Source organism: Geotrypetes seraphini, chromosome 15 (assembly GCF_902459505.1).
Source record: "Geotrypetes seraphini chromosome 15, aGeoSer1.1, whole genome shotgun sequence".
Lineage (NCBI taxonomy): Eukaryota > Metazoa > Chordata > Amphibia > Gymnophiona > Dermophiidae > Geotrypetes > Geotrypetes seraphini.
The window spans coordinates 12,978,613-13,004,551 of NC_047098.1; the positions used below are offsets into that span (position 1 = coordinate 12,978,613).

Consider the following 25,939-nt stretch of genomic DNA (forward strand, 5'->3'; position numbering starts at 1 on the left):
ACCGTGTCATTCTCTAATCCCACCCTCCCCCATCTCCCAGGCAACCGACCCCCCCCCCCCCCGTTCCAATGACCCTCGGCCGCGCGTCCTGCAAAAGTGCTACCTACAGCCAAGTGCCGGGATGAAAGAGGGGAAGCGCCCCGCACAATAAAATGCAGCCTTTCCAGCTCTCGGCCCCCAAAGCAGCCGGCTTTGAAGTTTGCCCAGTTGCGATCGTTCGAGCGGCCCGGGAAGCAGAGGGTTAATCGCAGGAAGAGCGCGCGAGGACTTTGCGCCTCGGGTTGTCTTTAGCCTGCGAGCACGCGCCGCGCGAGAAAGGAGCAGAAATTGCATTCCACGAGGGGCTGATCCTGCCGCGCGCACCGTCCCCGGCCAGAACCAACTGGGGGGGGGGGGGGGTGGGGAGGGGGAGTCGCCTTGGACGGGCGCCGAACGTAAAGAAGCTCCAGCGCTCCTCCCTCCCCCCCCCTGACATTATTCCGGAAAGCAGGGGGAGAGGGCGCGGACTCTTTTCCCCGCGCCGGAGTACATTGCAGCCGAGACCGCGCTTCGCGCTCGCGCGATTCCGGCTCTGGGTTTTTCCCGCCTCTGCGCCGCCGCCGCTTCGTCTCTCGGCCCCCCCGGGAGTCCCCCGAGCTCTTGCAGAAGAGGAGGATGAGGCGTGGAGAGAAGCCGGGCACGGCGCAATGCGAGGTAAAAGGGGAACGCCGGGTCGGGGGTGGGAAATAAACTGGGGGGGGAGGGGTGTTAGGCCCCCCACCCAGGTGTGCAGACTAGTTTGGTAGATGAGTTCAGGGCTGAGCTGCGAGTTCAGGTGCTCCAAAAACTAACCGCGAACTTCACCCGCGATTTCCCCCCTTTTCTGTGGCACTGAATGGGGGGGGGGGGGAGAGAACGAAGAGTTTTTCACCTGTGTCCCTGCCGCGGTGTTTTTCACCGCGGTGGGGGTCAAATCTGGAGCCTCCTCCGCGAGAGGGGAGGGGGGTGCTTGACCACCCCCCCTTCCATCCTCGCAGGGGAGCGAGGAGCCGGGGCCAAATGTCCCTTCCCATAACGAACGAGTGATTTTTTTTTGCTGGCGGTGGGGGGGGGGGGGAACTGGTTTTTGGGGGGAAAGATGCGCCATGAGAATGAGGGAAAGTGCCCCCCCCCCCCCGCGTGGAATATTTTTGTTAAGATATAGATCACAATTATTTTGTTTCCAAATGCTTTTATTAGTTGTATTACAAAAGGTTCCAAAAACCGGAGAGATAATAATGAACATATTACATGCTTTGCATATCATAAAGTACAAAATCAGAATAAAGCAAATTACTCCTTAATGATAAAAGATAATTGTCTAAGAGGACTTCCATTTTCTGATTCTAAGAGGAATTTGATGAAAGGTTATCTTCATATCTCTTATATAATAGATCCCAATTCCATCACATGTACAATGATAAATGAGAATTAGCTTTCCAGTTGTTGACTAGTTTTAAAGCAGTGGAAATAAAGAAGTCAGAAAGGGCTTTTATCTTCTTCCCAGAGATGTGTTGTAAGTGCCAGTGACTTATAGATTATTCTGCCGGGCGATGAGAATAGCTCGCATTTTGGTCCATATAAAATAAAGACATTGACACAGTCATAAAATTGATGACATGACCAGCCTTAAAGTCATTCACCCAGAAATGCCACTCAGTCAATGCACATTAGTGACTTCTATTCCGCCCGTACCTTGCAGTTCTAGGCGGATTACCAAAGAAGCTAACTGGACATTTCCAAGAAAATTACAATTTTGGAAATTATAGGATTACAAAAAGATAAATGGGACGTTTCCAGGAGATTTACAGTTTAGGGAGCTGCTTATATGGTTGAGACTTTGAAGAGAAAGATTGCAAGAGAGGGAGAAACTTTGAGGGGGAATTTACAGGGGAGGGGAGGACAAGGGGAAGAGTTAAGATATCTGGATAAATTTTTTGAATAGCAGGGTTTTGATTTCTTTCGAAATGATTTGAAGTCGCCACCTAATCTCGCCAGATGCTACTTAGTGCATATGTTATATTGTCAATTATGTCATCTCTGTCCTGTTCCGATTATTATGGATGTACTTTAACCCGTTCTGGGCTCCTTTGGGAGGACGGGCTAAAAAATTGAATAAATAAATAAATAAAAAGTCAGATTCAGTGGAAATAGTAAACCATAATTTTTTAAACAAAATAAGTGACAGCCTGTCCAGAGTCAGACCAGGGTATTTTGGTCAGTATTTCCCACAGACACATATGAGCGGTTGATGTGTGACTGACATTTGTCATATATAGCAGCGACCTATAACAGGATTAGGACAGTACACCTGGTCCCAGAAGAGAGTTCTTTAGCAGGAGCGAAGGGGTTGGGAAGGAGAGGGCAATAATTTTAAAGTTTTGATGAGACCTTGGATATGCTAGACAGGTTTCTCAGAGACGGATGTCCAGGGCCCTTCAGCAAAACATAGAAGAGCTGTTAGAAATGGCACAAAAAAATGCAGATTCCCTTGAGGTGAAAATGCGGTTCACAGTCGAAAACACGCAGGACAATCGAGCGTCGACAATACAGAGCAGACAATCGCGCGCAGGACATCAGCGCGCCAGACTTAAACTTAATTTTAAAGTGCTCCGAGGGGGGGGGGTGTTTGGGGAGGGAGCCCCCGCAGTTAAATTAGTACTGTTTGCACTGCCGTTGGGTGGGGGTGTTGGGGGGGAACCCCCCATTATAGAGGGTAGCGGCGTTTTTCCCTCATCTGGAAGCCTTCCCTGTGATGTTGCGACGTCGGAGAGAAGGCTTCCGGTTCAGGCGCAGGACGCGGGTAGGAGCCGGCCCAAAGACGCAGCGTTGATCGCACCGTGGACCGGCGGCTAAAGAACGCTGTCTTGGGCCCGATGGACGTGCCGGCCCTGTGGACAGGCAGAAAATTTCTGCGGTCCGGCGGTTGAAGAACACTGCTCTATGAGTCACCCAAATTTTGGCATGGATTCAATTTCCGCACATAAATTAATTAGTCAATTCAACACTAACAATTATCAGCACTGACCCTTAATTGACATTGGGAGTTACATGCAGATCTGCCCTTTGCACCCAAATTTCATACTGTGCAACTCAAAAAGGGGCCAGGGCGGTTTAAGGGCTTTCCCAGAAATTAGGTGCGGATAGTGTTCGTAATGTTTTCCCCGAGTATGTTGGATTGTTGGCGTACACTTTCTGCTTTAAATTTCCCCACAGATAAGAATCGCATGTTTTCAAGTCCGGGGAACATGGTGGCCATAACCCCTTGCTCTCAGTTCGCTCCTCTCTGAACAGTTAAGAACATAAGAAGTTGCCTCCACTGGGTCAGACCAGAGGTCCATCCCGCCCAGTGGTCCGCTCCCGCGGTGGCCCACCAGGTCCTTTGACCTGTGAAGTGATTTGACCATTTTTATATCCTACCTCTGCTTCTATCTGTAGTTCATGAACCTGTGCCGGTGAGTTGCGTGAGGTGTGGCACGTTGGGAAAAGCAGTACATTTTTGGAAAAAGCATTGGCATTGTTGGAAAAAGCAGTATATTTTTTTTTTTCTGGTGCTAGTTGGTTGTAAAATTGTTCCAGGTAAACCGTGGTATTCACACTTGACTTAATTGAGTGTTCCTGACACCACGCATCAAATGCCAGTTTTCTGGTTGTGAAGTGTTGTTTCATGGGTTAAGTGGGGATTTTCAGTAGACCAGTATCTCATATTCTGGGAATTTACATGACCTGATAAATGAAACCAAGCTTCGTCTGTCACGAAGACAGCAATAGGTCCAAATGTCCATCAGCAATCATAGTGGGATCTCTCGGAGAGAGAAAGAGATAATGGTTACTGCAGATGGGCACACTAGATGGGCCATTTGGCCTTTATCTGCCATCATGTTTCTATAGTCGGCAACCATGTACAGTAATTTATGTGTTGATCTCTGTCGGGCTCTTTCAGTTCCTGCAAACGTTATGCGATGTGCCAAAAGGACTGAATAGGAAGGCAAAATAAAGCCGGAACACTGTACATAATAATAATTTCTTATATACCGCTATACCGTGAAGTTCGAAGCGGTTTACAATAAAGATACATTTGACAGTACATGGGATAGAAACGGTTTACAATAAAGATACGTTTAGTCAGTACATGGGATGCAAGTGGTTTACATTAAAGATTCATTTTGTCAGTACATGGGATGCAAGTGGTTTACATGGGGCAACACCATGTCGCCAGACAGAGCAAGGGGCTACGGCCTCCTCCCAAGAGCGTGGCGCCGATATTAGAGGCGGGCTACTTTTCTGTGGCCCGCCCTGAAGAATACCAGCATTTGTGTGCCTGCCATCAGTTGGGTGCAAGCTTTTATTCCAGCTTTTGGCAGGTATAAGTGCTTACATCCAAAATTAGGCATGACAAGCTCGCCAGACCAGTATTCCGTAAATGGCTCTGTACGCAGAATGCCTTGTACAGAACACTATCGTAGCATGGATCATAATGGTGCTTAATTTTGGGCACAAGTGGCGCTCCTCCATTTACTGAATCTTGCCCTAATCGACTGGCTAGCAATCTCCTTAGCACAAGTTGGGGGGGAGACTGTGGCACAGTGGTTAAAGCTACAGCCTCGGCACCCTGGGGTTGTGGGTTCAAACCCATGCTGCTCCTTGTGACCTTGGGCAAGTTACTTAATCCCACAATTGCCCCAGGTACATTAGATAAATTGAGAGCCCGCCCCGGACATACAGGAAAAAAAAAAAAAAATGCTTGAGTACCTGAATAAATTCATGTAAACCGTTCGGAGCTCTCCTGGGAGAACGGTATAGAAAAATGAATGAATAAATAAATAAAGTTTGCTACCCAAGGCAAATCAGCTCTGTAAAGCTCACTTGCAAACCTGAACTCTCATGATGGCCAAAAAGAGGTTAGAATGTTTTTTTTTGTTTATGAAAACTGGCCTCTTCAGTCATTTCTCTGCTATGATTTTCACCAAATTCCAAGCTAGAGCTGCTTTTCATGACGTTGCCAAATAGCATATACTGGGTCAGACCAATGGCCCCTCAAGCCCAGTAGCCCGTTCTCATGGTGGCCAATCCAGGTCACTAGTACCTGGCCAAAACCCAAAGAGTAGCAACATTCCATTATCTCAGAGTAAGCAAGATTCCGGAACTCCAAATAGTAGCAACATTCCATGCAGAATCCCCAAAGAGTATCAAGATTCCATGCTACCGATCCAGGGCAAGCAGTGGCTTCCCCCATATCTTTCTTAATGGCAGACTGTGGATTTTTCTTCAAGGAAATTGTCCGGCCCTTTCTTAAAACCAGCTACAACTATCTGCTCTTGCCACAACCTCTGGCAATGTGTTCCAGACCTTAACTATTCCCTGAGTGGAAAAATTATTTCCGCCTATTGATTTTAAAAGTATTTCCTCCCTAGTCTGTGTAATTTTTGACAGAGTGAAAAATCGACCCCCTTGTACCCGTTCTACTCCCACTCAGGATTTTGTTGCCTTCAATCATATCTCCCCTCAGCTGTCTCTTTTCCAAGCTTCAAGAATTTTAGTAAACTTTTGTACAAAGGGGCGTAGGTTCCATCTACAAAAAAAAAACTTCACAGTTTAGAACACAGTTTAGGAGAGAAAGTAAGATACACGATATCTTGAAAAGGACGTAATGAGGAAGATTCACAACCAGAGAGAGCTTTAAAAATGTGAAAAAAAATGGTTATTTATAACTCAACAAACTTATTTCAGACTGCTACAATTACATTTAACAAAATTTTTGCCAACAAGTTCTCTGTTGGCATTGCCTGCCAACTCTATGTGTCTTTACAAATCAGCTACATAGTAACATAGTAGATGACGGCAGATAAAGACCCGAATGGTCCATCCAGTCTGCCCAACCTGATTCAATTTAAATTTTTTTTAAATTTTTTCTTCTTAGCTATTTCTGGGCAAGAATCCAAAGCTTTACCCAGTACTGTGCTTGGGTTCCAACTGCTGAAATATCCATTAAAACCTACTTCAGCCCATCTACACCCTCCCAGCCATTGAAGCCCTCTCCAGCCCATCCTCCACCAAACGGCCATATACAGACACAGACCGTGCAAGTCTGCCCAGTACTGGCCTTAGTTCAATATTTAATATTATTTTCTGATTCTAGATCCTCTGTGTTCATCTCACGCTTCTTTGAACTCAGTCACAGTTTTACTCTCCACCACCTCTCTCGGGAGCACATTCCAGGCATCCACCACCCTCTCCGTAAAGTAGAACTTCCTAACATTGCCTTTGAATCTACCATCCCTCAACCTCAAATTATGTCCTCTGGTTTTACCATTTTCCTTTCTCTGGAAAAGATTTTGTTCTACGTTAATACCCTTCAAATATTTGAACGTCTGAATCATATCTCCCCTGTCCCTCCTTTCCTCTAGGGTAGACATATTCAGGGCTTCCAGTCTCTCCTCGTACGTCTCATCAGGTTTTCATCTCCATGGAAGCTGTCGGCTGTGTACTGCTGGGGTCTGAGAAGTAAAGCAGATGCGTTCTTCCCCCTAACCAGAGCTTCTGACTTGCCCTCTTGGTAAAGTGAAGCTGACAAGATTTTGAATGTATAGGTAGTGCTTTCCAGTGCTGTACTCAGAAGGTCACTTTTGCAATTGCTTGAGTTTCTCAGGCACCACTGTGCATATTAAGATGCTATCTGAATTGGTATTGGATGTAGGCCATCCATTTAAGACAGTCTCGCAAACTTCTAGGAGCCATGATGCACTAAACCTTGTGCTGCGGCTGGAGGGCATCTGAAAATGCACGGATGTTGACACGATGATTAGAAAATGACACGGGGACAAATTTTTCCCCGTCCCCGCGGGAACTCATTTTTCCCCGTCCCCGCGGGAACTCATTTTCCCATCCCGTCCCGACAAGTTCTTTTCCTGTCCCTGGCCCATTGTTAAGGCACGACAACGTGTGCATTTCTCTACATGGCGCCGTTACTTGATTGGCACACGATCAGTGGCCGCTGATATCGGCGCCGTATAAAGCAGTGATTCTCAACTCGGTCTTGGAGTACTCCCTTGCCAGTCAGGTTTTCAGGATATCCACGTTGAATTTGCATAATCTTGATTTGCATACACTGCCTCCATTATATGCAAATTTCCTTCATGCGTTCATATTCAATGTGGATATCTTGAAAACCTGATTAGCAAGGGGGTACTCCAGGACCGAATTGAGAAACACTAGTATAGAGAATCCAGACCGTAGTCATTATTGAAACAGGTCTAGCCTATGTTTTTATAGTGTTTCATTATTGCAGAAAAATGTCCATATTATAAATCACCTTTAGTCCCGCACAAAATACTTCCCCTTTGACATGCCCCTTTGAAATTTAGATGAACTGTGAACTATCTATAGAGAAAAATGTCTTAAAAATGAGTCTTGACAATAGCAATTTGAATATTTTTGGGAAAAAAGCATCCATCTTCTGCTTTGTGCTAATTGTTAAACTTTTTTCTGTTTCGAAAATGAGCTCCTTAATATATAACATTTCACAAACATGTCAGAGCAGATTACAATCAAAAGATAAACTGTAAATAAAAATAAAATCACAAAAAAAACTATTAAAAAAATTACAACCTCTAAATTAGATCCAAGAAGGATGAGGCGGACATATTAACAAATGCTAACAAATATCAATTCAAATATTAGGAAAACAAAATCCCTTAGCTGAGGAAGGATCATCCTTCTTGGATCTAATTTAGAGGACTTGAGCTGAATTTAAGCTAAACATTTATTTTATTTTATTTGATTATTATGTATTTTACATATGAGTATTATTTTCCTGCTTTTCTTCAACTTTCTGTACAAGTGGATACTTGATTTATAAAATGTAAAATTTGATAAATAAAAAATTAAAAAAAAACAAAAAAATTACAACCAGACCCAAAAGGAATGTCTAGCACAACAATTTAAACAAATCACAATCATATAATCTGTGATACACAAGGGGAAAACACAATAAGTTAGTAAACTACTGCCCAAAACTATGTAAATTCGGTCTCACTATTCAATAATTCACCATATTGGTTTAATAAATCCTTTAGAATGATCACTCTGGGGAAAAAAAATCCCTAGGTCTAAGGAAACATTAATTTCTTCTCATGTCTATTCATAAGAACATAAGAATTGCCGCTGCTGGGTCAGACCAGTGGTCCATTGTGCCCAGCAGTCCGCTCACGCGGTGGCCCCTAGGTCTAAGACCAATGCCCTAACTGAGACTAGCCTTACCTGCGTACATTCTGGTTCAGCAAGAACTTATCTAACTTTGTCTTGAATCCCTGGAGGGTGTTTTCCCCTATAATAGCCTCCGGAAGTGGCTAATTGAATATATTATTTACAAGGTCCGGTTCATACATACATTTTAGAAAGTTATTAAGATCGCCCTTATTTGTAAGATTTTCAGAGAACTAAAGAAGGGTGTGTGATTATTTTGTAGGTCGCTGGGGCGGTCCAGTTTCTTATTTTTTTGTAAAGCGCATCGATCCAAGAGGTTTTGCGGTCTAGAAATGTTATGTAATATAATACGAAATATTTTTGAAGATGTATAAAGTATTGAACAGCTGTGGGGACAGATGTGTATAACTATAAAACATCACTCCCATATTGTGTTATGGGATAACTGATGAGAACATCTGTTCCATAGTGTCATAGTAACAGGACTAATGATAGTCAGATTTTTTGAATTCAGGGAAGAATTACAAATGGGCCTCTATTTGCGGAGAGGGGGGCACATGTACAGTAGTTTTTGGTTTATCGTTAGGGTCTTTCTGGCATCTGATCCATGGAATGATGCCGTCAGCGGCATCAAAAGAGACAAAAGTTCTTAAGTATGATGAAAGGGAAAAAATGAGATTAAGGAGGAAAATTGTCAAAGTCGGTTACCATTAGGATGCGTTATTATACTTTTAGGGCCAGATTCTATAAACGGCGCCTAAATCGGTGCATTAAAAAAAAAAAAAAGGTGCAGGATGCGTGTCAGTCACACTTGGGCGCCGTTCACACAATCGCGGCTAGCTGCGCCTATGTAAAAACTGAATGTACATGAATGTAAACCGCTTCAAATAGAAGCGGTATGTAAGAAATATAAATAAATAAAGGGCAGTAACCCTTTATAAAATACGGGCTTCATACGGATCTTCCTGGTGGCTAACTTTCAGCATCATATGCAAGCCTATTGGTTAGAGCAGCAAACTGAGAATAAGGGTAGTTTAAATCCTACCGTGACTGTTTGTGATCTTGGGCAAGTCTATATATGGCGCCGTTGGTGGTTGCCTTAAAAATGGCCGACAATCACGAATCACGCGACAGCACCGTTCATAGAATCGCGACTTCGGAAATGGTAGGCACTGGAAATGTAGCCCAGGGTTTTCAAGGCCTAAATTTCCGGCACCTACCTTTTCCGTGAGTCGCGCCTACACAGGCGCTTTATGATGCCGGACGCTTTATGATGTACGTCTGGTGTTAGCCGTACCTACAGTGGCGATAGGTGTCGTAAAATGCATCCTTAGGCGTGATTCTAGTGCTGTTTATTTAGGCGCTGATAGGCGCTTACATTTTTCCTTTTAAAAGCTTTACTTTCGTTTTTTTTAATGGTGTTTTCAACTTAAATTGGGCGCCTAACTTAAGGCGCTGTTTACAGAATCCGGGCCTTAGTAATCCTGTTACAAAAGCTCAAGGTGCATAAACATTAGTGTGCATTAATTGTCATGTGGCCCATAGGTATTGAAAACAGATTTAGCACGCTAATGTCTGTTAGCGCACACTGAACGCTTGTACCCTTAACCCTCCATTACCTCGAACAGAAATAGATTGTAAGCCCTCCGGAAACTGGACAATTATTAAGAACATAAGATTTGCCGCTGCTGGGTCAGACCAGTGGTCCATCGTGCCCGGCAGTCCGCTCACACGGTGGCCCTTAGGTCAAAGACCAGTGCCCTATTTCAGTCTAGCCTTACCTGCGTATGTTCTGTTCCAGTAGGAACTTATCCAACCTTGTCTTGAATCCCTGAAGGGTGATTTCCCCTATAAGAGCCTCCGGGAGAGCGTTCCAGACCTCCACCACTCTCTGTAACAGCCTCCTTGAGCTGCTACATGAGCTAAAGTTAAGCATTTTGGCCCTGATTCTATAAATGGCACCTAAATTCTAGGTGTCAAGGAGAGCAGTTGTCAATAATCCACTAGGCGCCATTTATAGAACCGCGCCTAATAGCGTCTCGGCATTCTTAGGCACCGAAAAGCATTGAAACCTTTGGCGCACTTCATTTTTTTTAAAATTGCTTTTTAATGGCACATTTCAATTAACAGCGCCAATTAAGTTAGGTGCCTAGATTGGCCTAACTTCAGGCGCGTTTAAGAAATCTGGGACCTTCATATTATAAAATAATACAGAATAGATTCCACTAGGCAACAAATGAAAGTTTGTCAGGATGTTTCCAATCATTTAATATGGTTTAATAAGGATGCATAGATTCCACAAATTTATGCTTATATGGGACCCAATCATTAGCTACTGTAAATCACATCTGACTTCTCCCTTAGCTCAATTATTTCCCTCTGATCAGACTCACTCATAATGGTATAGCTTGTACTTGTGATTTGTATTAATGTCATATAACTGCCCAATGATAGATCGATGTTGCCCCTTGCTAGTTTTTCTCTACAATATGCCACTGCCACATTCCTAATTCTTCCTGGCGATGCCAGTTTATAATGCCACACTATCATACTTATGGTGCATAAAGTGTTAATCATATTACCAAATGCTCATGTATCGATAATTATACCCGTGTAACTCGTCATACCTATGTTAAAGTTGTTATATAACTTTTCTTATTGTTTAATAATATAAAATAATAAAAATATTGAACAAAAAAAAAATCTGGGCCCTTGTGAGAGAATAGATCCCAAACTAACCTATTCCAGGAAGGTCTTTTTCGAATACAGAAATGTTTTTCTAGGCTTAGGTCTTGCACTTAAATAATTTTCATTCTTTGAGATTCATGTGCATTGAAGAAAATGCCTTGCAACATTTTTTTTTAAAGTAAAAATGACTTCGAAGCACAGAGTAACATGATCGGTTCATTTTTTGTATTTTTTTAGAACCCTAATTACCTTTTGTTTTGGCCCCAGTTAAAATAAATTACAGGCAGAATGGTAAAGGAGATGGTCTTGAAAGGATTTATTCTTTTTTTAAAACACAAAAATGGAGATCCATTATTCCTGTTTTCTAGGGCACAGAATTGCTCCTTGGCAGAATTTTGCTGAAAAAATACTTCCCCTTGGTATGTTTCCATCCAGCTGGGATGTTTTAAACATGTTAATGGAGTATACTTTCCACTACTGAACTGGAAAGGCACGTTGAAAACGTCAGTGCAGATTGCTCAGAGCAGTGGAGCATAAGTGAAAGCAAATTTTGGTAGAGGAAACAACTTTGCAGAAGTTAAAATAAAAAAAAAAGAATTTGGTGCAAAATGTTTGCCGCAAAATGAAAGCGCACTAGAAGGGTGATGTGCTCACATTTTCCGTGAAGGCTGAATATTCTTGCCTTGTACTTTTTATGGCCACAGATCAGAAGCTAAAATTCTGCCCTGGTGATGGGACAGAGACTGTCAGAGCAGACTAGAGGACACAGTGGTATCAAGGAAGTTGTGACGTCTTGGTTTGAAGGTCGAACAGAAGAATTATTTTCAAAGGGGGGTTATAGTCATTGCAGGAAAAGTGGATGAAAAGTTTGGAGCTATCAGAGGACTAGATTGAAAAATATTTTCTTTCCTTCTGAGGTAGATAAATGATTGAATGCCCCTCACATCTCTCTTGCTGTGACCCAGAAATAAGTTGTATCTTTTCTGTAAACTTGTGGGAAAGAAGTCGGACTAACTACTCACCAGCGGTGGATGGAAAGTGTGACTTGAATGATGCCTCTGAAAACATTATGTTGCAAGAGTTCAAAACAGCAGAACCCTAGGGGGACCTTTGCATTAAGCAATTATAGCAAGATGTAATTATGTGACAGGGTCCCTGTGTGGAATGTACTCTATAAAGAAAAGTAAGTGCATGTCCACAAAGTAGGCGCATATCCGAAAACTGAGCTTGATAGGCTTTCTGGCTGCTAGAGAAGGAGGTGTTCAGCTGGCTGGGCTTATGGATCCCTACCAGCTGAAATACAGTATTTATATATTAAGTTTGGGAGGAGGGTCATGCTGGAGGGAAGGGGCAGAAAATGGACTCGGGCCCACCCAAAATTGACAGTCTGGCTAAGCTACGGGATCTGTGATTCTCCGAAACCCAGCCACAATTTTTTTTTTCAAAGCATGACTTGAGATTTCTTCAGAAAGGTTAAACAAGCCTTGGAAATGTTTCGAGTGTGCTGAATTTTTTTTTTTTTTTTTTCAATAAACCTCGTTTGAAGACGTTTGTAAATCTCTAAGGATGAGCCCGGAATAGTTTAATGGGAGCTGGCGTTCCGAACGCGTTGTAATATGAGCTTAAATCGTTTTTGCTACATTAGCTGCAAGCGGTGGAAAAAGCACTAATCTTTGCTTGGGTAAACAAGGTGTTAACTGTTTTTAAAGGTTAAAGACTGATGTAAAACCTAGAGGGAGACAGAGGATCTTAACTTGCTCTTCATTAGCACATTTTGCACTGTGCAATTTGCACAGAAGCCAATCTTTCTCTTGGAGAGGGAAGAGGCACTTTAGAAAATGCCAGGGGTGAGCAGACTGTATAATACCTGCTTCTCAAACAGCGCTGTGATATATATGCTCTTCTCTGAGGATGGCATAATTTGCTTTTCATGAGAGCTGAAAGCACATATGGGGATCAATTAAAATCAGTGACTGTACCTTATTACACAGTGTGGACATTCTGTCACCGCTAAAGGCTTTCTTTATCTAGGACACTTTTCCCCGAATTCTGTAGATGGTGCGCCTCAAATTTGTGTGCGATTCCGAGATGCACATGGCTGCTTAAATGTCGGCGAGCCGCTAAGAAGCACTAAGGGCCAAATTCTATAAACGGTACCTAACTTGGTAGGCGTCTAGGAAAGTGGTACCTACCATATGTCAATCAAAGATAGTCACCATTTGTAGAATCGTGCCTAAATCAACTTAAGTGACAGTAGGTGTGAACAGCTTAGGCGCTGGTATATTAAGCCACTGCCAACCAACAGCCACCCCACCCCCCCCAGCAGTGGGAGAGATGCCATTGCAACATGAAACCACCACCGTGGACTGGCCGTGCCCCCCCCTGCAGCAGGAGAGATGGCCACTGCCAAGCGAAACCGCTGCCCGGCCGCCGCCCCCCTCCCTGCAGTGGGAGAGGTGCCCACTCTCTCCCGCTCCTATACAACCCCCCCGCCTCTGAAGCACCCCCCCCTTACCTCCATGTAGATGTCTGACCTGAGGGACGCGGATTCCCTTCACCCAGCTGGCCTGTGTCTTCCAAAATGGGCCTCCCCGTCCCCGGTTCATCCTGAGGCTCTGATTGGCCCAAGTTGTTTTAAGGCCCCACCCCCATGGGACTGCATATTTAGAGTGAAATTTTGGTCTATGAAGCCAACTTCTATACTAGGTACAGCACTGTATAGTACTAGGGGCCTGGATTGGCCACCGTGAGAATGGGCTACTGGGCTAAGAGCATCGGGAGCAGCACGGAGCATTCAGCACGCTGGCCGGCGCTGAAAACCGCTTTTGCGGTTTTGTAAAAGGGGGAGGGGGGGTATATTTTGAAGAGAATTCCAAAGATATAGTGAAATACAAAAGAAAGCTCTTGCTTTAGTTCATAATGAGCTGCACGAATAGAAGGAATTTAGAGACGCTCATCATTCAAAGGACGCTAGTCTTGGTGGACAATAGGAAGTAACAAGAGAAGAGAGAGATGCTGGACTATTACAGTGAATTTGATTTAAAAGTTAAAATAAGAATCTTAAATCGAATGCGAAAAGAAAGTGGAAGTCAATGATGTTAGTGTTTTGGTGATAAGCCGTTTTCCCCCAACATCAAATATGCGTTACCATGTAATGCGGTTTAGAAAAAGAGCCCCTTAGATTGTGAGCCCTCCGGGGACGGGGAAGTGCCACCTTGAGCTACCGCTGAATAAGATATGAGCTCAACCCAAAGTTAAAATATCCAGTTCAGAGCAGAATCCACTATTTATTTGTTTATAATAAAAGCCATCTAAGGTATATTCAGCTTTTCTAAGATGTGAAGGTCATCCATCCCATGAGGGTTTGTTTGGGTTTTTTTTTAACATAAGATCTGAGCCACCAGAGAGTAGCCAAATTTTAGCACGCCAAGCTGTGGTACACAAGCCTTTTGGTGATAGTCACAAAATCTGTTCAGTTGCAGCCTGGTATCATTTGTTTACATCAAATGACATCTGGTAAGAACCCTAATTACCTGCTGTTCTCATTATGCAATTTGAGAATAAGAATTTATTCATACAATTTCTAGACAGTATTATTACATCAATTATGCTTATGTCATATTTTGTGCATTTATTTTCTGATCTGACACTCGGATACTCTTCAAGCCCTGCCTTGTTTTCCCCTTGGGAATATAATTTTATAAAAGGGTTTTTCCTCTCCCCCCCCATGCAAAGCTAGTTTTACACACAGAAAAGGCCTGTTATCAAATTGTTGCAATTGTTCATGTATGCACGCAAACAAGATGGTGTGTACTTATATGTGATCAAACCAAAAGGAAGCTGAATATATTGCCTGCAACCGAATGAGCACAAAATTGCAAAAAAACACAAGACCTACATACTGATTGCCCTTCGGCGCTCGTTTTTTCTACAGGCTACAGTTTCTTGGCGGTTTCAACTTACCTCTGGTTTTTCCGGACCCCTGATGAAGGTGTGTTTTCCGAAACACGGACCGTGTTGGGTTCCTTGGTTTTAAGGTGTTGTTTTTAACCGCTTTTGATTCAGTAAACTTAGCCTGCATCGTTGTACGGGTTTCTGCGGGTTTCCTTTCTTTTGCTTCCGCACCCTTCACTGCAGAATCGGTTGGTTCTTCTCCCTTGTTTGTTCTTTCTGCATGAACATCCTGACCATTTTCCAAGAACGCTGCCCTAGAGATGTCCATGTCCTGTGTTCTTCCTCATTCATAATTTGGATGTTCCAGTTTTAAAATGACTGTTCATACTTGATATCTCCAGCACACGGACGTCCGTCTCACTTATTTTCAAACAGGAAATCTTGATATATTTCCTCTTCGAAAGGACATGCAAGGATGGACATCCATTTAGGCCGTTCTAACACGGATGTCCCTTTTCTGACTTGGGACGTACTGTATGGATTTGCTCCTCCTTATTTGGTCCCTAGCTTCATATAAACACAGCAGAAAAACTCATCCTTTGTTTAATTTTCTTTCTGTCCAAGGCTGTAGAAGTAAAAATATGTCTTGATCGTACACTAGCGTACCAAGCAGCCTCTCACGACAAAGAATTTCGAGCGTTATTGCTCACAGCTTATTCTTATAAACATTGTAGAACACAGCTGAAGACTACTGTATTTTCACGCATATAACGCGCATGCGTGTATAACACGCATACGCATATAGCGCGCGGGTCCAAAGCATGTCTGTAAAAAAATTTTTATATAGCACGTATACGCGTATACTGCGCATGCTGCTATAACCTCCTCCCACTCCCGCTTACTCTTCTGGCCTGCGAACCGGCCTCCTCCCCCCCGCTCGCGTCACCCTCCCTCCCCCACAAACCTACAACCCCCCCAGCACCGCAAAACATCTCTTACCCGATTGGGCACCAGCACCAGCATCAATGCATAGGACGTGCCAGTGCCCGAAGATCCTCCCTCGTTGTGCTGGGCTTGGCTGGGCTGTGCGGTGCAGGGAGATCCTCCTTCTTCCCTGTGCTGGGCTGGACTGGGCTTTAAGCATCTCGGAGAGAGCGAGATCAGAAGGCTTTGAGCATGCGCAAATGCTCAAAGCCCAGTCCAGCCCGGCATAGGGAAGAAGGAGGATCTCCCTGCACCGCACAGCCCAGCCCAGCCCAGCCCAACGAGGGAGGATCTTCCGGCACTGGCACGTCCTGTGCATTGGTGCTGGTGCCGGTGCCCAATCGGGTAAGAGATGTTTTGCGGTGCTGGGGGGATTGTAGGATTGCGGGGGAGGGGGGGTGATGCGAGCGGGGGGGAGGAGGCCGGTTCGCAGGGGGGGATGCCGGATCGGAATGAAAAAAAAAAGTTGTAAAACGCGCACGGTTATGCACGGTTTGTAAAAATCGTGTATAATGCGCGCGTTATATGCGTGAAAATACGGTAATCTTTTTTCCAAGTATCTGATTAATTAATCCATTTGTATTATGCTTTTGTAAACCACGTTGAACTTGTGGTTACGCGGTTAACAAGCACAATGTAATAATGTGTCTTTTTTAAAAAATAGCACTTAAGTACTCTCTTAAACCAGGAAGTACTCTCTAAAACCAGGTGCACTGTTGTAAAGTTACCCTCCATATGTATATGGAGCTGTGGAAGATTTTCACCACGTTGAATGTTTTCATTACGAGTTTAAAAACAGATTGCCCTTGGTATTTCCGTAGAGACGGCTTACCTTTTAACTTCTGAACTGCAGATCAGTTTCATTGAAGTCTGTGCACACTAGTTAATATATCAGAAAATTGTCAGGGTGAACTATATCTGGATTATGGCTAAGAATTTGTGATTGCGATGTTTCTCTGGGCCATCTGTCGAACTTTGGGCTCGTGTATCTAGTTGTTCTAGGTTTGATTGTTTTAGGTGTATTAATTTGTACTTTCTTCATGTTTTATTTACAGATTTTTAACTTGCTATCCTGCTACGTGAAATTATATTTTTTGACTTGTATTATTCTGTATATTGCTGTTCCAGGCCTTGAGCACACTGATGGAAAGGCATGTTAAAAATGATTAAATAGCAACGCTGTGCTTATAGCCAAGAACAAGAAATTAGAAAGCAATCATGTTCTAAAGTTCTTACTTTGATAGCTGAATAAACAGGAATAAACATTGAAAAATGGAGAACACACATAGCCTATCTAGTCGACCATCAACACTTTCTATACAATCCCTTCCTGCCCCTCAGAGATCCTCTTTGCTTGGAATGCTGTTCCCGTTCATCCAACACCCGTTTCGGTAAGGAAATATTTCCTAAGATGATTCCTGAGTATGTCCCTTTCATTGTTTTTTTTTTTTCAATGATCTCTTATTCCAGAGCCTTTTCATTGAAAGAGGCAACGTCCTGTGTATTTATACCAATGAGGTTTTTCAGTGTTTCTGTCGCATCTCCGCTGTCCTTTTCTGCAGGGTATGTTTGTTGAGATCTTTTGAACCTGTCAGCATCTGCTTTATGACGAAAATCATTGACCCTTGTAGTTGCTGCCCTCTGGACCAACTCCATCTGGTGTTATCCTTTTCAACATGCTGCCTCCAGAATTTTATGCAGTACTCAAAAAAAAAAAAAAAAAAAGGGTCTTATCAGGGACTTATGCAGAAGCAATGTTATTTTGAGTATTTATATACCACGTATGTCAGGGGTGTCAAAGTCCCTCCTTGAGGACTGCAATCCAGTCGGGTTTTCAGGATTTCCACAATGAATATGTATGAGATCTATTTGCATGCACTGCTTTCATTGTATGCTAATAGATCTCATGCATATTTATTGGGGAAATCCTGAAAACCCAACTGGATTGCGGCCCTCGAAGAGGGACTTTGACACCCCTGACATATGCCTAAGAGCTAGATTCACTAAGCAAACCGATCGATTCCTCAAACGAACCTTCTCTTTTCAAGCGGCCAAACTAAATTCATGGCTCGCCCAAATTATACTTGACACCTCTTCATACCTCCACTTTAGAAAAAAGCTCAAAACTCTACTTTTCAACGGACCAAATCCTTAACGCTCCCCTCTTCCGCCTTAACGTTTCCCCTTCTCCACATTAGATAACAGATCAAAACCCTTCTTTGCAACAGACCAAACCCTTAACGCTCCCCTTCCCCCCTCCTCAACGCTCCTCACCTCTTCCTTTACTTTTCCGCCCGCCCCCTTCTAAGATTGTTGCTCCCCCCCCATTCCATCTAATATGCTTTGTTCCCCCCTTCTCTTAAACTCAATTGTATTCTATTACAGCACACACTGTATGTACTCCGTATTTAGCCCTTCCCTCACCTAAATTGTTAATGTAAACGAGTATGACCCTAAGATTGCCTTGTTATGTTCTTCTTTTTTTTTTTCAATCGCACTTATGTAATTCATCTATCTGTTGTGAACTGCCTTGAACTCCTTGGGTATGGCGGTATACAAAATAACTTATTATTATTATTATTATCCTCAAAGTGGTTCAGCCAAAGACACATTGCTTACAGCTGGCCTCCTGCAGGCAGGGCCACTGTGGGAGTAGACAGATCACATAAAGTTTAAAACCGGGTACTGTGCAAAAGTTATTTTCTTGTTGTTCTGTGCTTGGTTCCATCCTCTTGCCCTTTAGGGATCCACTGTGTGCACTCCATTTCTTTAGTTTGTTTAATTTAATTTAATTTGTTGACAGTCATAGAAACATAGAAAGATGACGGCAGAAAAGGGCTATAGCCCATCAAGTCTGCCCACTCTACTGTCCCACCCCATTAAGTCAGAGTGTTGCTCGACCCATGTAGAGATCCCACGTGGATGTCCCATTTATTCTTAAAGTCGAGCACGCTAGTGGCCTTGATCACCTGCACTGGTAGTTTGTTCCAGTGATCCACCACCCTTTCTGTAAAGAAATACTTCCTGGTGTCACCACCAAATCTCCCTCCTCTGAGCTTGAGCGGGTGCCCCCTTGTGACTGAAGGTCCCTTAGGAAAGAATGTCGTTTTCCACCTCGACGCGACCTGTGACGTACTTAAATGTCTCAATCATGTCACCCCTCTCCCTGCGCTCCTCTAGAGAGTAGAGCTGCAACTTGCCCAGTCTTTCCTCGTATGAGAGACCCTTGAGTCCGGAGACCATCCTAGTGGCCATTCGCTGGACTGACTCAGCTCGAAGTACATCTTTACGGTAATGTGGCCTCCAGAATTGCACACAGTACTCCAGATGAGGTCTCACCATGGTTCTGTACAGTGGCATTATGACTTCAGGTTTACGGCTGACAAAGCTTCTATTGATACATCCCATCATCCGCCTTGCCTTGGATGAGGCCTTCACTACTTGTTTGGCAGCCTTCATGTCCGCACTGATGATTACTCCCAAGTCGAGCAATTAATTCATGGTATAGTTAGGTCTGAAGGGAAAACGATAGGTTGGTTTCATTTTTATGCTTTCAACCATGTACCATAGGCAGGGCCCCGTAACAATAAGAAAGGAACCCTTTTATACCAGGTCTCTGACGGGTCATATTTAGAAAGATTTCAGTCTACAGTTGTTCGTTATTCTGCAGTTTCTTTTTGAAGCTCAGACATCAGCTGGGCATCACCAGCTCCGTCATGAGCCAAAGCATTTAGTGAGCTATTCTGTGCCAGTCGTTTGCCGTGAGAAGACACACAAAGGTGCACGATATCAACCACAATGAGAATTTATCAGAGCATTAAAGGCAACATAATGGAGAGACACGAAATTTTCTGATTCCTCGGGTTTGCACCTCTGTGGAGGATAACGGATGAATTCCTTTTTAGAACACCAGTGAAAAATAAAAACACAGTGAGCAGAAGCTGCATACAATTAAAAATTTAGTTCGTTCTTTTTATAAAGATCTCCAGCTCCAGCCATGATTTTAATGTTTCATAAATGAATTTGTCTCACTGCATGAGAACAGGATAATAAATGTTTATTTTTGCCTTAAAACTGCAGTGAGGGTATGCTAATCTGTACGCTTGAAATGGCAACATGACATTCACAGACAAAGATGAGACAAGAGTTTATTTCTAAAACCCACTAAATCCATTTTAGTTGCATCGGACAAAAACAAAAAAAAAATCAATTTTCCATGTAAACATAATGTTTTCATTTCCTACAAGAGGTGGGGGTAGATATACATTCAGAAAGCCAAAACATGATAATTATAAATGCTATTTAAAATCTTGCATGTATTATATATGTAAACAAATGTTGAATGTTAGAGAAATGTATGCATTTCATTCTGTCAGTCTTAATTCATAAATCTTAAAATTGGATCATATCATTTACTAGGTGAAACTTATTAAAAATATTGAACTAAGATTAAAACTGCAAAACATTTTTTTCTTCTCTTGCCTGCTTATCCAAATATGCCGCTACATGTGACAAAACTGGAAAATCATATCATTGACTGCTAAATGGCATGGTACCTAGTATGTTACAGCCACAGAACATAGAAGACTTAACTGGTTTTTGGAATTAACACCCACAAGGGCTTAGCTGATTTTAAAAACAAATCTTATGTTAACTTGGCAGTAGGTAAATGCCAAAAACGCTAGGAAGTTCTTCTTTACCCAACGTGTGGCGGACACCTGAAATGCGCTCCCAGAGGGCGTAATAGGGCAGAGTACGGTACTGGGGTTCAAGAAAGGATTGGACAATTTCCTGCTGGAAAAGGGGATAGAGGGGTATAGATAGAGGATTACTACGCAGGTCCTGGACCTGTTGGGCCGCCGCGTGAGCGGACTGCTGGGCGTGATGGACCTCGGGTCTGACCCAGCGGAGGCATTGCTTATGTTCTTATGTTCATCTCAACAATTAATCATACTGGCAGATAACTATGGGGTTCTTTTTATTAAAGTGCGCTAACCGATTTAGCGCACGCTAAATGATAAGGCACCTATAGAATATAATGGATACCTTAGCATTTAGTGCGTGCTAAATCGGTTAGTGTACTGTAATAAAAGGACCCCTATATCCTTTATCCTTTATCCATACAAAAATATAGCTCATTTTTTTGCCATAAGTGGGCTTAGTTTATTTTGGAAATAAACTCTCAATTGTTTATGGATTAAGTGGCATTTGTTAACTAGCAACACAAGCAGCAAAACTGGATAACCAAGTCTCCAACCTACTGATAATCACCCCCGAATACAAGATCTTCAGAAAATAAATAAAAACAATACTCTTCAAGAAATTATTGAAACACTCTTAACATATCAATTACCTTCCATCCTCCTGCCTTCACCCCACCCTACAGATTACCAGTTCTTCTCAACTTTTCTTGAAGTCACCAATGATCCTAAACTAAACTAAACTAAATCTTGGGTTTATATACCGCACCATCTCCACATTTGTAGAGCTCGGAGAAAGGAACTCCAAGGAAGGGATGGGTGAAGATCAGAGGGGGAGAATCTTAGCGGGCTGGGATATCAGAAGAGGAGGGAGTGTTAGGTTTTTGAGAAAAGCCAGGTTTTCAGATGTTTACGGAAGGGTTCGAGGGCATTCAGGTTCCGAAGAGGGGAGGCAAGGCTATTCCAGAGCTCGATGAATCTGAAGAGGAGAGAGGTCCCCAGTTTTCCTGGGTGGGAGATGTCTTTTAGTGAGGGGAAGGATAATTTTAGTTTTTGGGTGGGTCTGATGGTATTGAGATTTGAGGAATTCCAGGAGAATGGAATTAATGGAGGAAGGATGCCGTGGAGGATCTTGAAAGTTAGGCAGATGCATTTGAAGTGAACTCTGGAAATTATCGGGAGCCAATGAAGCTTGGAAAGAAGCGGTGAGACGTGATCAAATTTACTTTTTGCAAAGATAAGCTTGGCCGCGGCATTTTGAATCCGTTGGAGTTTGTGAAGGTTTTTCTTCGATAGGCTTATGAAAATAGAATTGCAGTAGTCCAATCTGGAGAGGATGATGGATTGGACAAGAACAGCGAAATGTTTTTGATGGAAACAGGATCTTACTTTCCTCAGTATGTGTAGGCTGAAGTAGCATTTTTTTACCAGGGAGTTGAGGTGGTCATTGAAAGACAATGTGGAGTCAATGATGACGCCCAGGACCTTGCTGGAGAATTCAAGCTGCAGAGTGGAGCCAGAGGACAGTGGGATTGAGGCGGGTAGGTGAGCTAATTTTGGGCCAAGCCAAAGGAGTTTTGTCTTGGTTTCATTCAATTTCATTTGGACGGTGTGGGCCCAAGATTGGAGGTTCGAGATACAAGAAGATATGTTCTCTGAGAGATTGGTGAGGTTCGAGTCGGCCTCGAGAAGTACAAGGATGTCATCAGCGTAGGTGTAAATTGTTTCAAGGGGGGATAGATGGAGGAGTTTTAGAGAGGTCATATAGATGTTGAAAAGGATAGGAGATAAAGGTGAGCCTTGCGGGACTCCGCAGGTTGGTGTCCAGGGGGGGAATGAGGTGCCGTTCCTATTGACAATGTAGGAACGGGAACGGAGGAATTTTGAGAACCAATCAAGGACTGTAGAGGTGATGCCAATCTCGGAGAGTTGGTAGATCAGAATATCGTGGTGGACAACGTCGAAGGCGGCAGAAAGATCGAATTGTAGGAGGACAGCGAACTTGTTACGCTCTACTGCAGGGGTCTCAAAGTCCCTCCTTGAGGGCCGCAATCCAGTCGGGTTTTCAGGATTTCCCTAATGAATATGCATGAGATCTATGTGCACGCACTGCTTTCAATGCATATTCATTGGGGAAATCCTGAAAACCCGACTGGATTGCGGCCCTCAAGGAGGGACTTTGAGATCCCTGCTCTACTGTAACCCTCCATTTATAACTCTTTTGTAATCCGCCTTGAACCGCAAAGTAATGGCGGAATAGAAATCTCTAATGTAATGTAATGTAACTTTCAGTTTATGCCACTGGTTTCAGTCAGATCTTATAAGGTCAGTAATCAGCAGTGCAGTCAGCAGTTAATTTATAGCTTAGCTGTTTAAAGTTATTCATATTTTCTGCTGGCTTTGAAAATTCACATACTGTTCTAACTTCAAATGGAGAGTAATATGTTTCAAATTAGACCTGGTAGCTTATACATCACAAATTGGAGGTATAGGTTATACAATGACCCCCAAATTCTGTATATAGTGCCATACGTTGCATGCGCAAAATCGGTGAGCCCAGCCGGTTTGCACGCACAACTTAATGGCTTAGCAAGCCAACTGGCGCTGCTAATTGGTCATTAACACCTAATCACTGATGCAGATTGACATTAATTAGAAGTTACGTGCACAACTTGGTAGGCGCCTCCTGTAAAATGGTGCGTGAATCTCAAAAACAGGTGTAGCCAGGGGAGGAGCATGGACAGATTGTGGGTGTTCCTAACAGTTAGGCGCAGTGTTATAGAATGTACCCCAATCTGCCCACAACTCGGGCACAGGCATTTAGGCCTGGTTTTCCTTATGGGCACACCTAAATGCTATGGCGCATTCTTACAGCTGCTGTGAAAACAAAAGGAGAAAACTGCAGATGTGACGTACAAGGCACGGGATCTTTATTGGAGAAAAAAAACAATGTAGCAATCCAGTTCGTGGTTCTCGTATGTGGACAGGCGGGACCCGACATGGTCCGTGTTTCGGAAAAAACACTCCTTCCTCAGGGGTCCAGGATGTTTTGTTACGCACATGCAGAGAACCTTATCGAGGAACAAAATAACAAATAATCCAAAGTTGACTGGCGACGTGAGAGCGCCCGTCGGGTCCTGTCTGTTCACATATGATAACCACCAGCTGGATTGCTACATTGCTGTTGTTTTTGTCTCCACTAAAGATCCTTTGCTTTAATTGCTTGACTCTTTGCTGCAGATCCGTTGCATCATCCTTTTGCATGCAGCTGCTAAGCGCAATCCCAAATTCAGTGGGAGCCACGCTTAGCAGCCGCTCTAAGCACCGGGACCACTTCTCCCCAGGATCTACATGGGCAGTGAGGAAAGATGATTTCCTCTCCCTAACTTTTAACGCCCTGTAATGGGTAAATACAAATGGTTTCGGTGCAGGTGATCGTTTGCCGAAGTTCAATGATCTTTTGCATTAGTACAGTTATCGAACTGTACCTTAAATGGAGCAACATGGTCACCGTGTCAGCCACTTTGTTGGAATATTCTAATGCATTCGTGTCTAGCTATTAAGAGAAGCAAAACGCTGTGGTTTATTCGCTGTTGGGTAAGGGCTCAACAAGCTATTGGCCATGCACTAAAGGTGAAATTTAGTGCATGGCCATGGAAAATGTGGCCATTTGAAAGTTGTGCTGAAAGTGGCCTCAGCATGCGGCATAACCCTAGGCTGTGGATAGCACTGGACACTTAGTGAAAGGGCACCATAGTTTCTTATGGAATTGTTCTGTTCTTGGGAGTTTGTTGTGTCTACAAGGCAGAGCACGAATGCAGCACGATCAGTTATTGCAAAATGCATACGTTTTCATAGGTTTAACCATGTAAAAGTAAAGCATCCATGCATGTTTAAACTGTAATAATTCACTCTTCTACAGATCACTGAGTTGGGATCACTAAGAACGATGGATTTATGCGGCACTAAAAAAACTGCGGCACCTTTACCAAGCATACACTTGATGGACTGAACTTTGCCATAGGATGTATTTCCTTTTCCCATTCATCTTCACGCCTGGTCTGCAGCTTGCCTCGTTTGATGGTGACTCTACGCTCCACCATGAATGATGACCAGAGACTGCACAATAACGCAGTAGCCTGGCTCGTCTGTTCAGGGATCTCCCTCTTGGCCAACACCTGGGGAATTCTAAGCGTGAGCGCCAAGCAAAAGAAATGGAAGCCTCTTGAGTTCCTGATTTGCACCTTGGCTGGAACTCATATCCTCAACTTGGCCATCCCCATCACCATGTACTCTGTGATACAACTCCGGAGGCAGCACACAGACTATGAATGGAACGAGGGCCTCTGCAAGGTTTTTGTTTCGACGTTTTATACCTTAAGTTTAGTCACCTGCTTTTCGGTTACCTCTTTGTCGTATCATCGAATGTGGATGGTCCGCTGGCCAGTAAATTACAGGTAAACTTTGTTTCTCTCATATTTTTCATTACTTTAGCCTCTTTACTGTTCATTTTCTGACTCTCTCTACCATCAAGACATTTATTTTATTTATTTATTCGATTTGCTATACCTTTCTCCCAGGAGAGCTCAGAATGGGACTCGTGAGAACTGACAGCAGCCATTTAGAAAACAGTGCGGGCCCAAGCGGGAGCGCGGAAAGCTTGCTCCTGACATCCGCGCTCCTGACCTGTGCGCCGCTAGCAAGGGAGGGATACATGCTGGACCACTAGGTACTGCAACGACAATGGAGGAGGCGGCGGGAGGTGGGCGGGCGGGTAGGTGTTTTAAAAGGTGTGGCGATGGCGGGCAAATAGGTGGATGGGTGATTTTAAATGGTGCAGTGGGTGTGGGTGGGGGTGTTAAAATTTGTACCTTCGCTCCATAAGACGCATTGAGATTTCCACCCACTTTTGGGTGGGAAAAAAAGTACGTCTTATGGAGCGAAAAATACGGTAATATAAGCATGTATTTTTTAATGGGTATAACTTATGGGCAGACTGGATGGACCGTTCAGGTCTTTATCTGCCGTCATTTACTATGTTACTATGACAGCAATGGATGAAAGAGCTAAAAATGGTTTGAGTATAATGCTTGGAATGAGATACACCCTACCGTCTTTCTGCGTACATGCCACTTTCAAGCACAATCTCAATCTCTCTCTCTCTCTTTCTGCCTAGCCTTAATTTATAGTGACAAGCAAAATCCACATTGCTTTAATGACCTTTAAATCTAGACTGATAGAATGACTCATCATCTGAGGGAAATTTTCTGCTAAGTGCAGTGATCAAAGCAGTGACACCTGTATGAAGCAGCTGTTGATTAGAATTCCTTAGATAGAAAATCTGTGCACAAAATTTTAATCATTCTAAATTTAACTATCCCGATTCCAAATACTTTGGTGAAATCGTGTTTGCAGCAATTAGTTCTAATTTTGGACAGATGGGGGGATAT

The 25,939-nt window shown here is 43.4% G+C and overlaps 1 protein-coding gene across 1 annotated transcript in view; it reads left to right on the forward strand.

Annotated features, from left to right (window-relative positions):
* The first annotated feature begins 221 nt into the window (after positions 1 to 221).
* The window catches only part of GPR153 (G protein-coupled receptor 153), a 57,625-nt gene continuing 31,907 nt past the window's right edge, over positions 222 to 25,939 (forward strand). The window contains exons 1-2 of the mRNA XM_033921194.1: positions 222 to 693; positions 24,412 to 24,946. Of these exons, the coding sequence (XP_033777085.1) occupies positions 24,570 to 24,946 (377 nt within the window). The 5' untranslated portion in view covers positions 222 to 693; positions 24,412 to 24,569. The remainder of the gene's footprint in view (positions 694 to 24,411; positions 24,947 to 25,939) is intronic.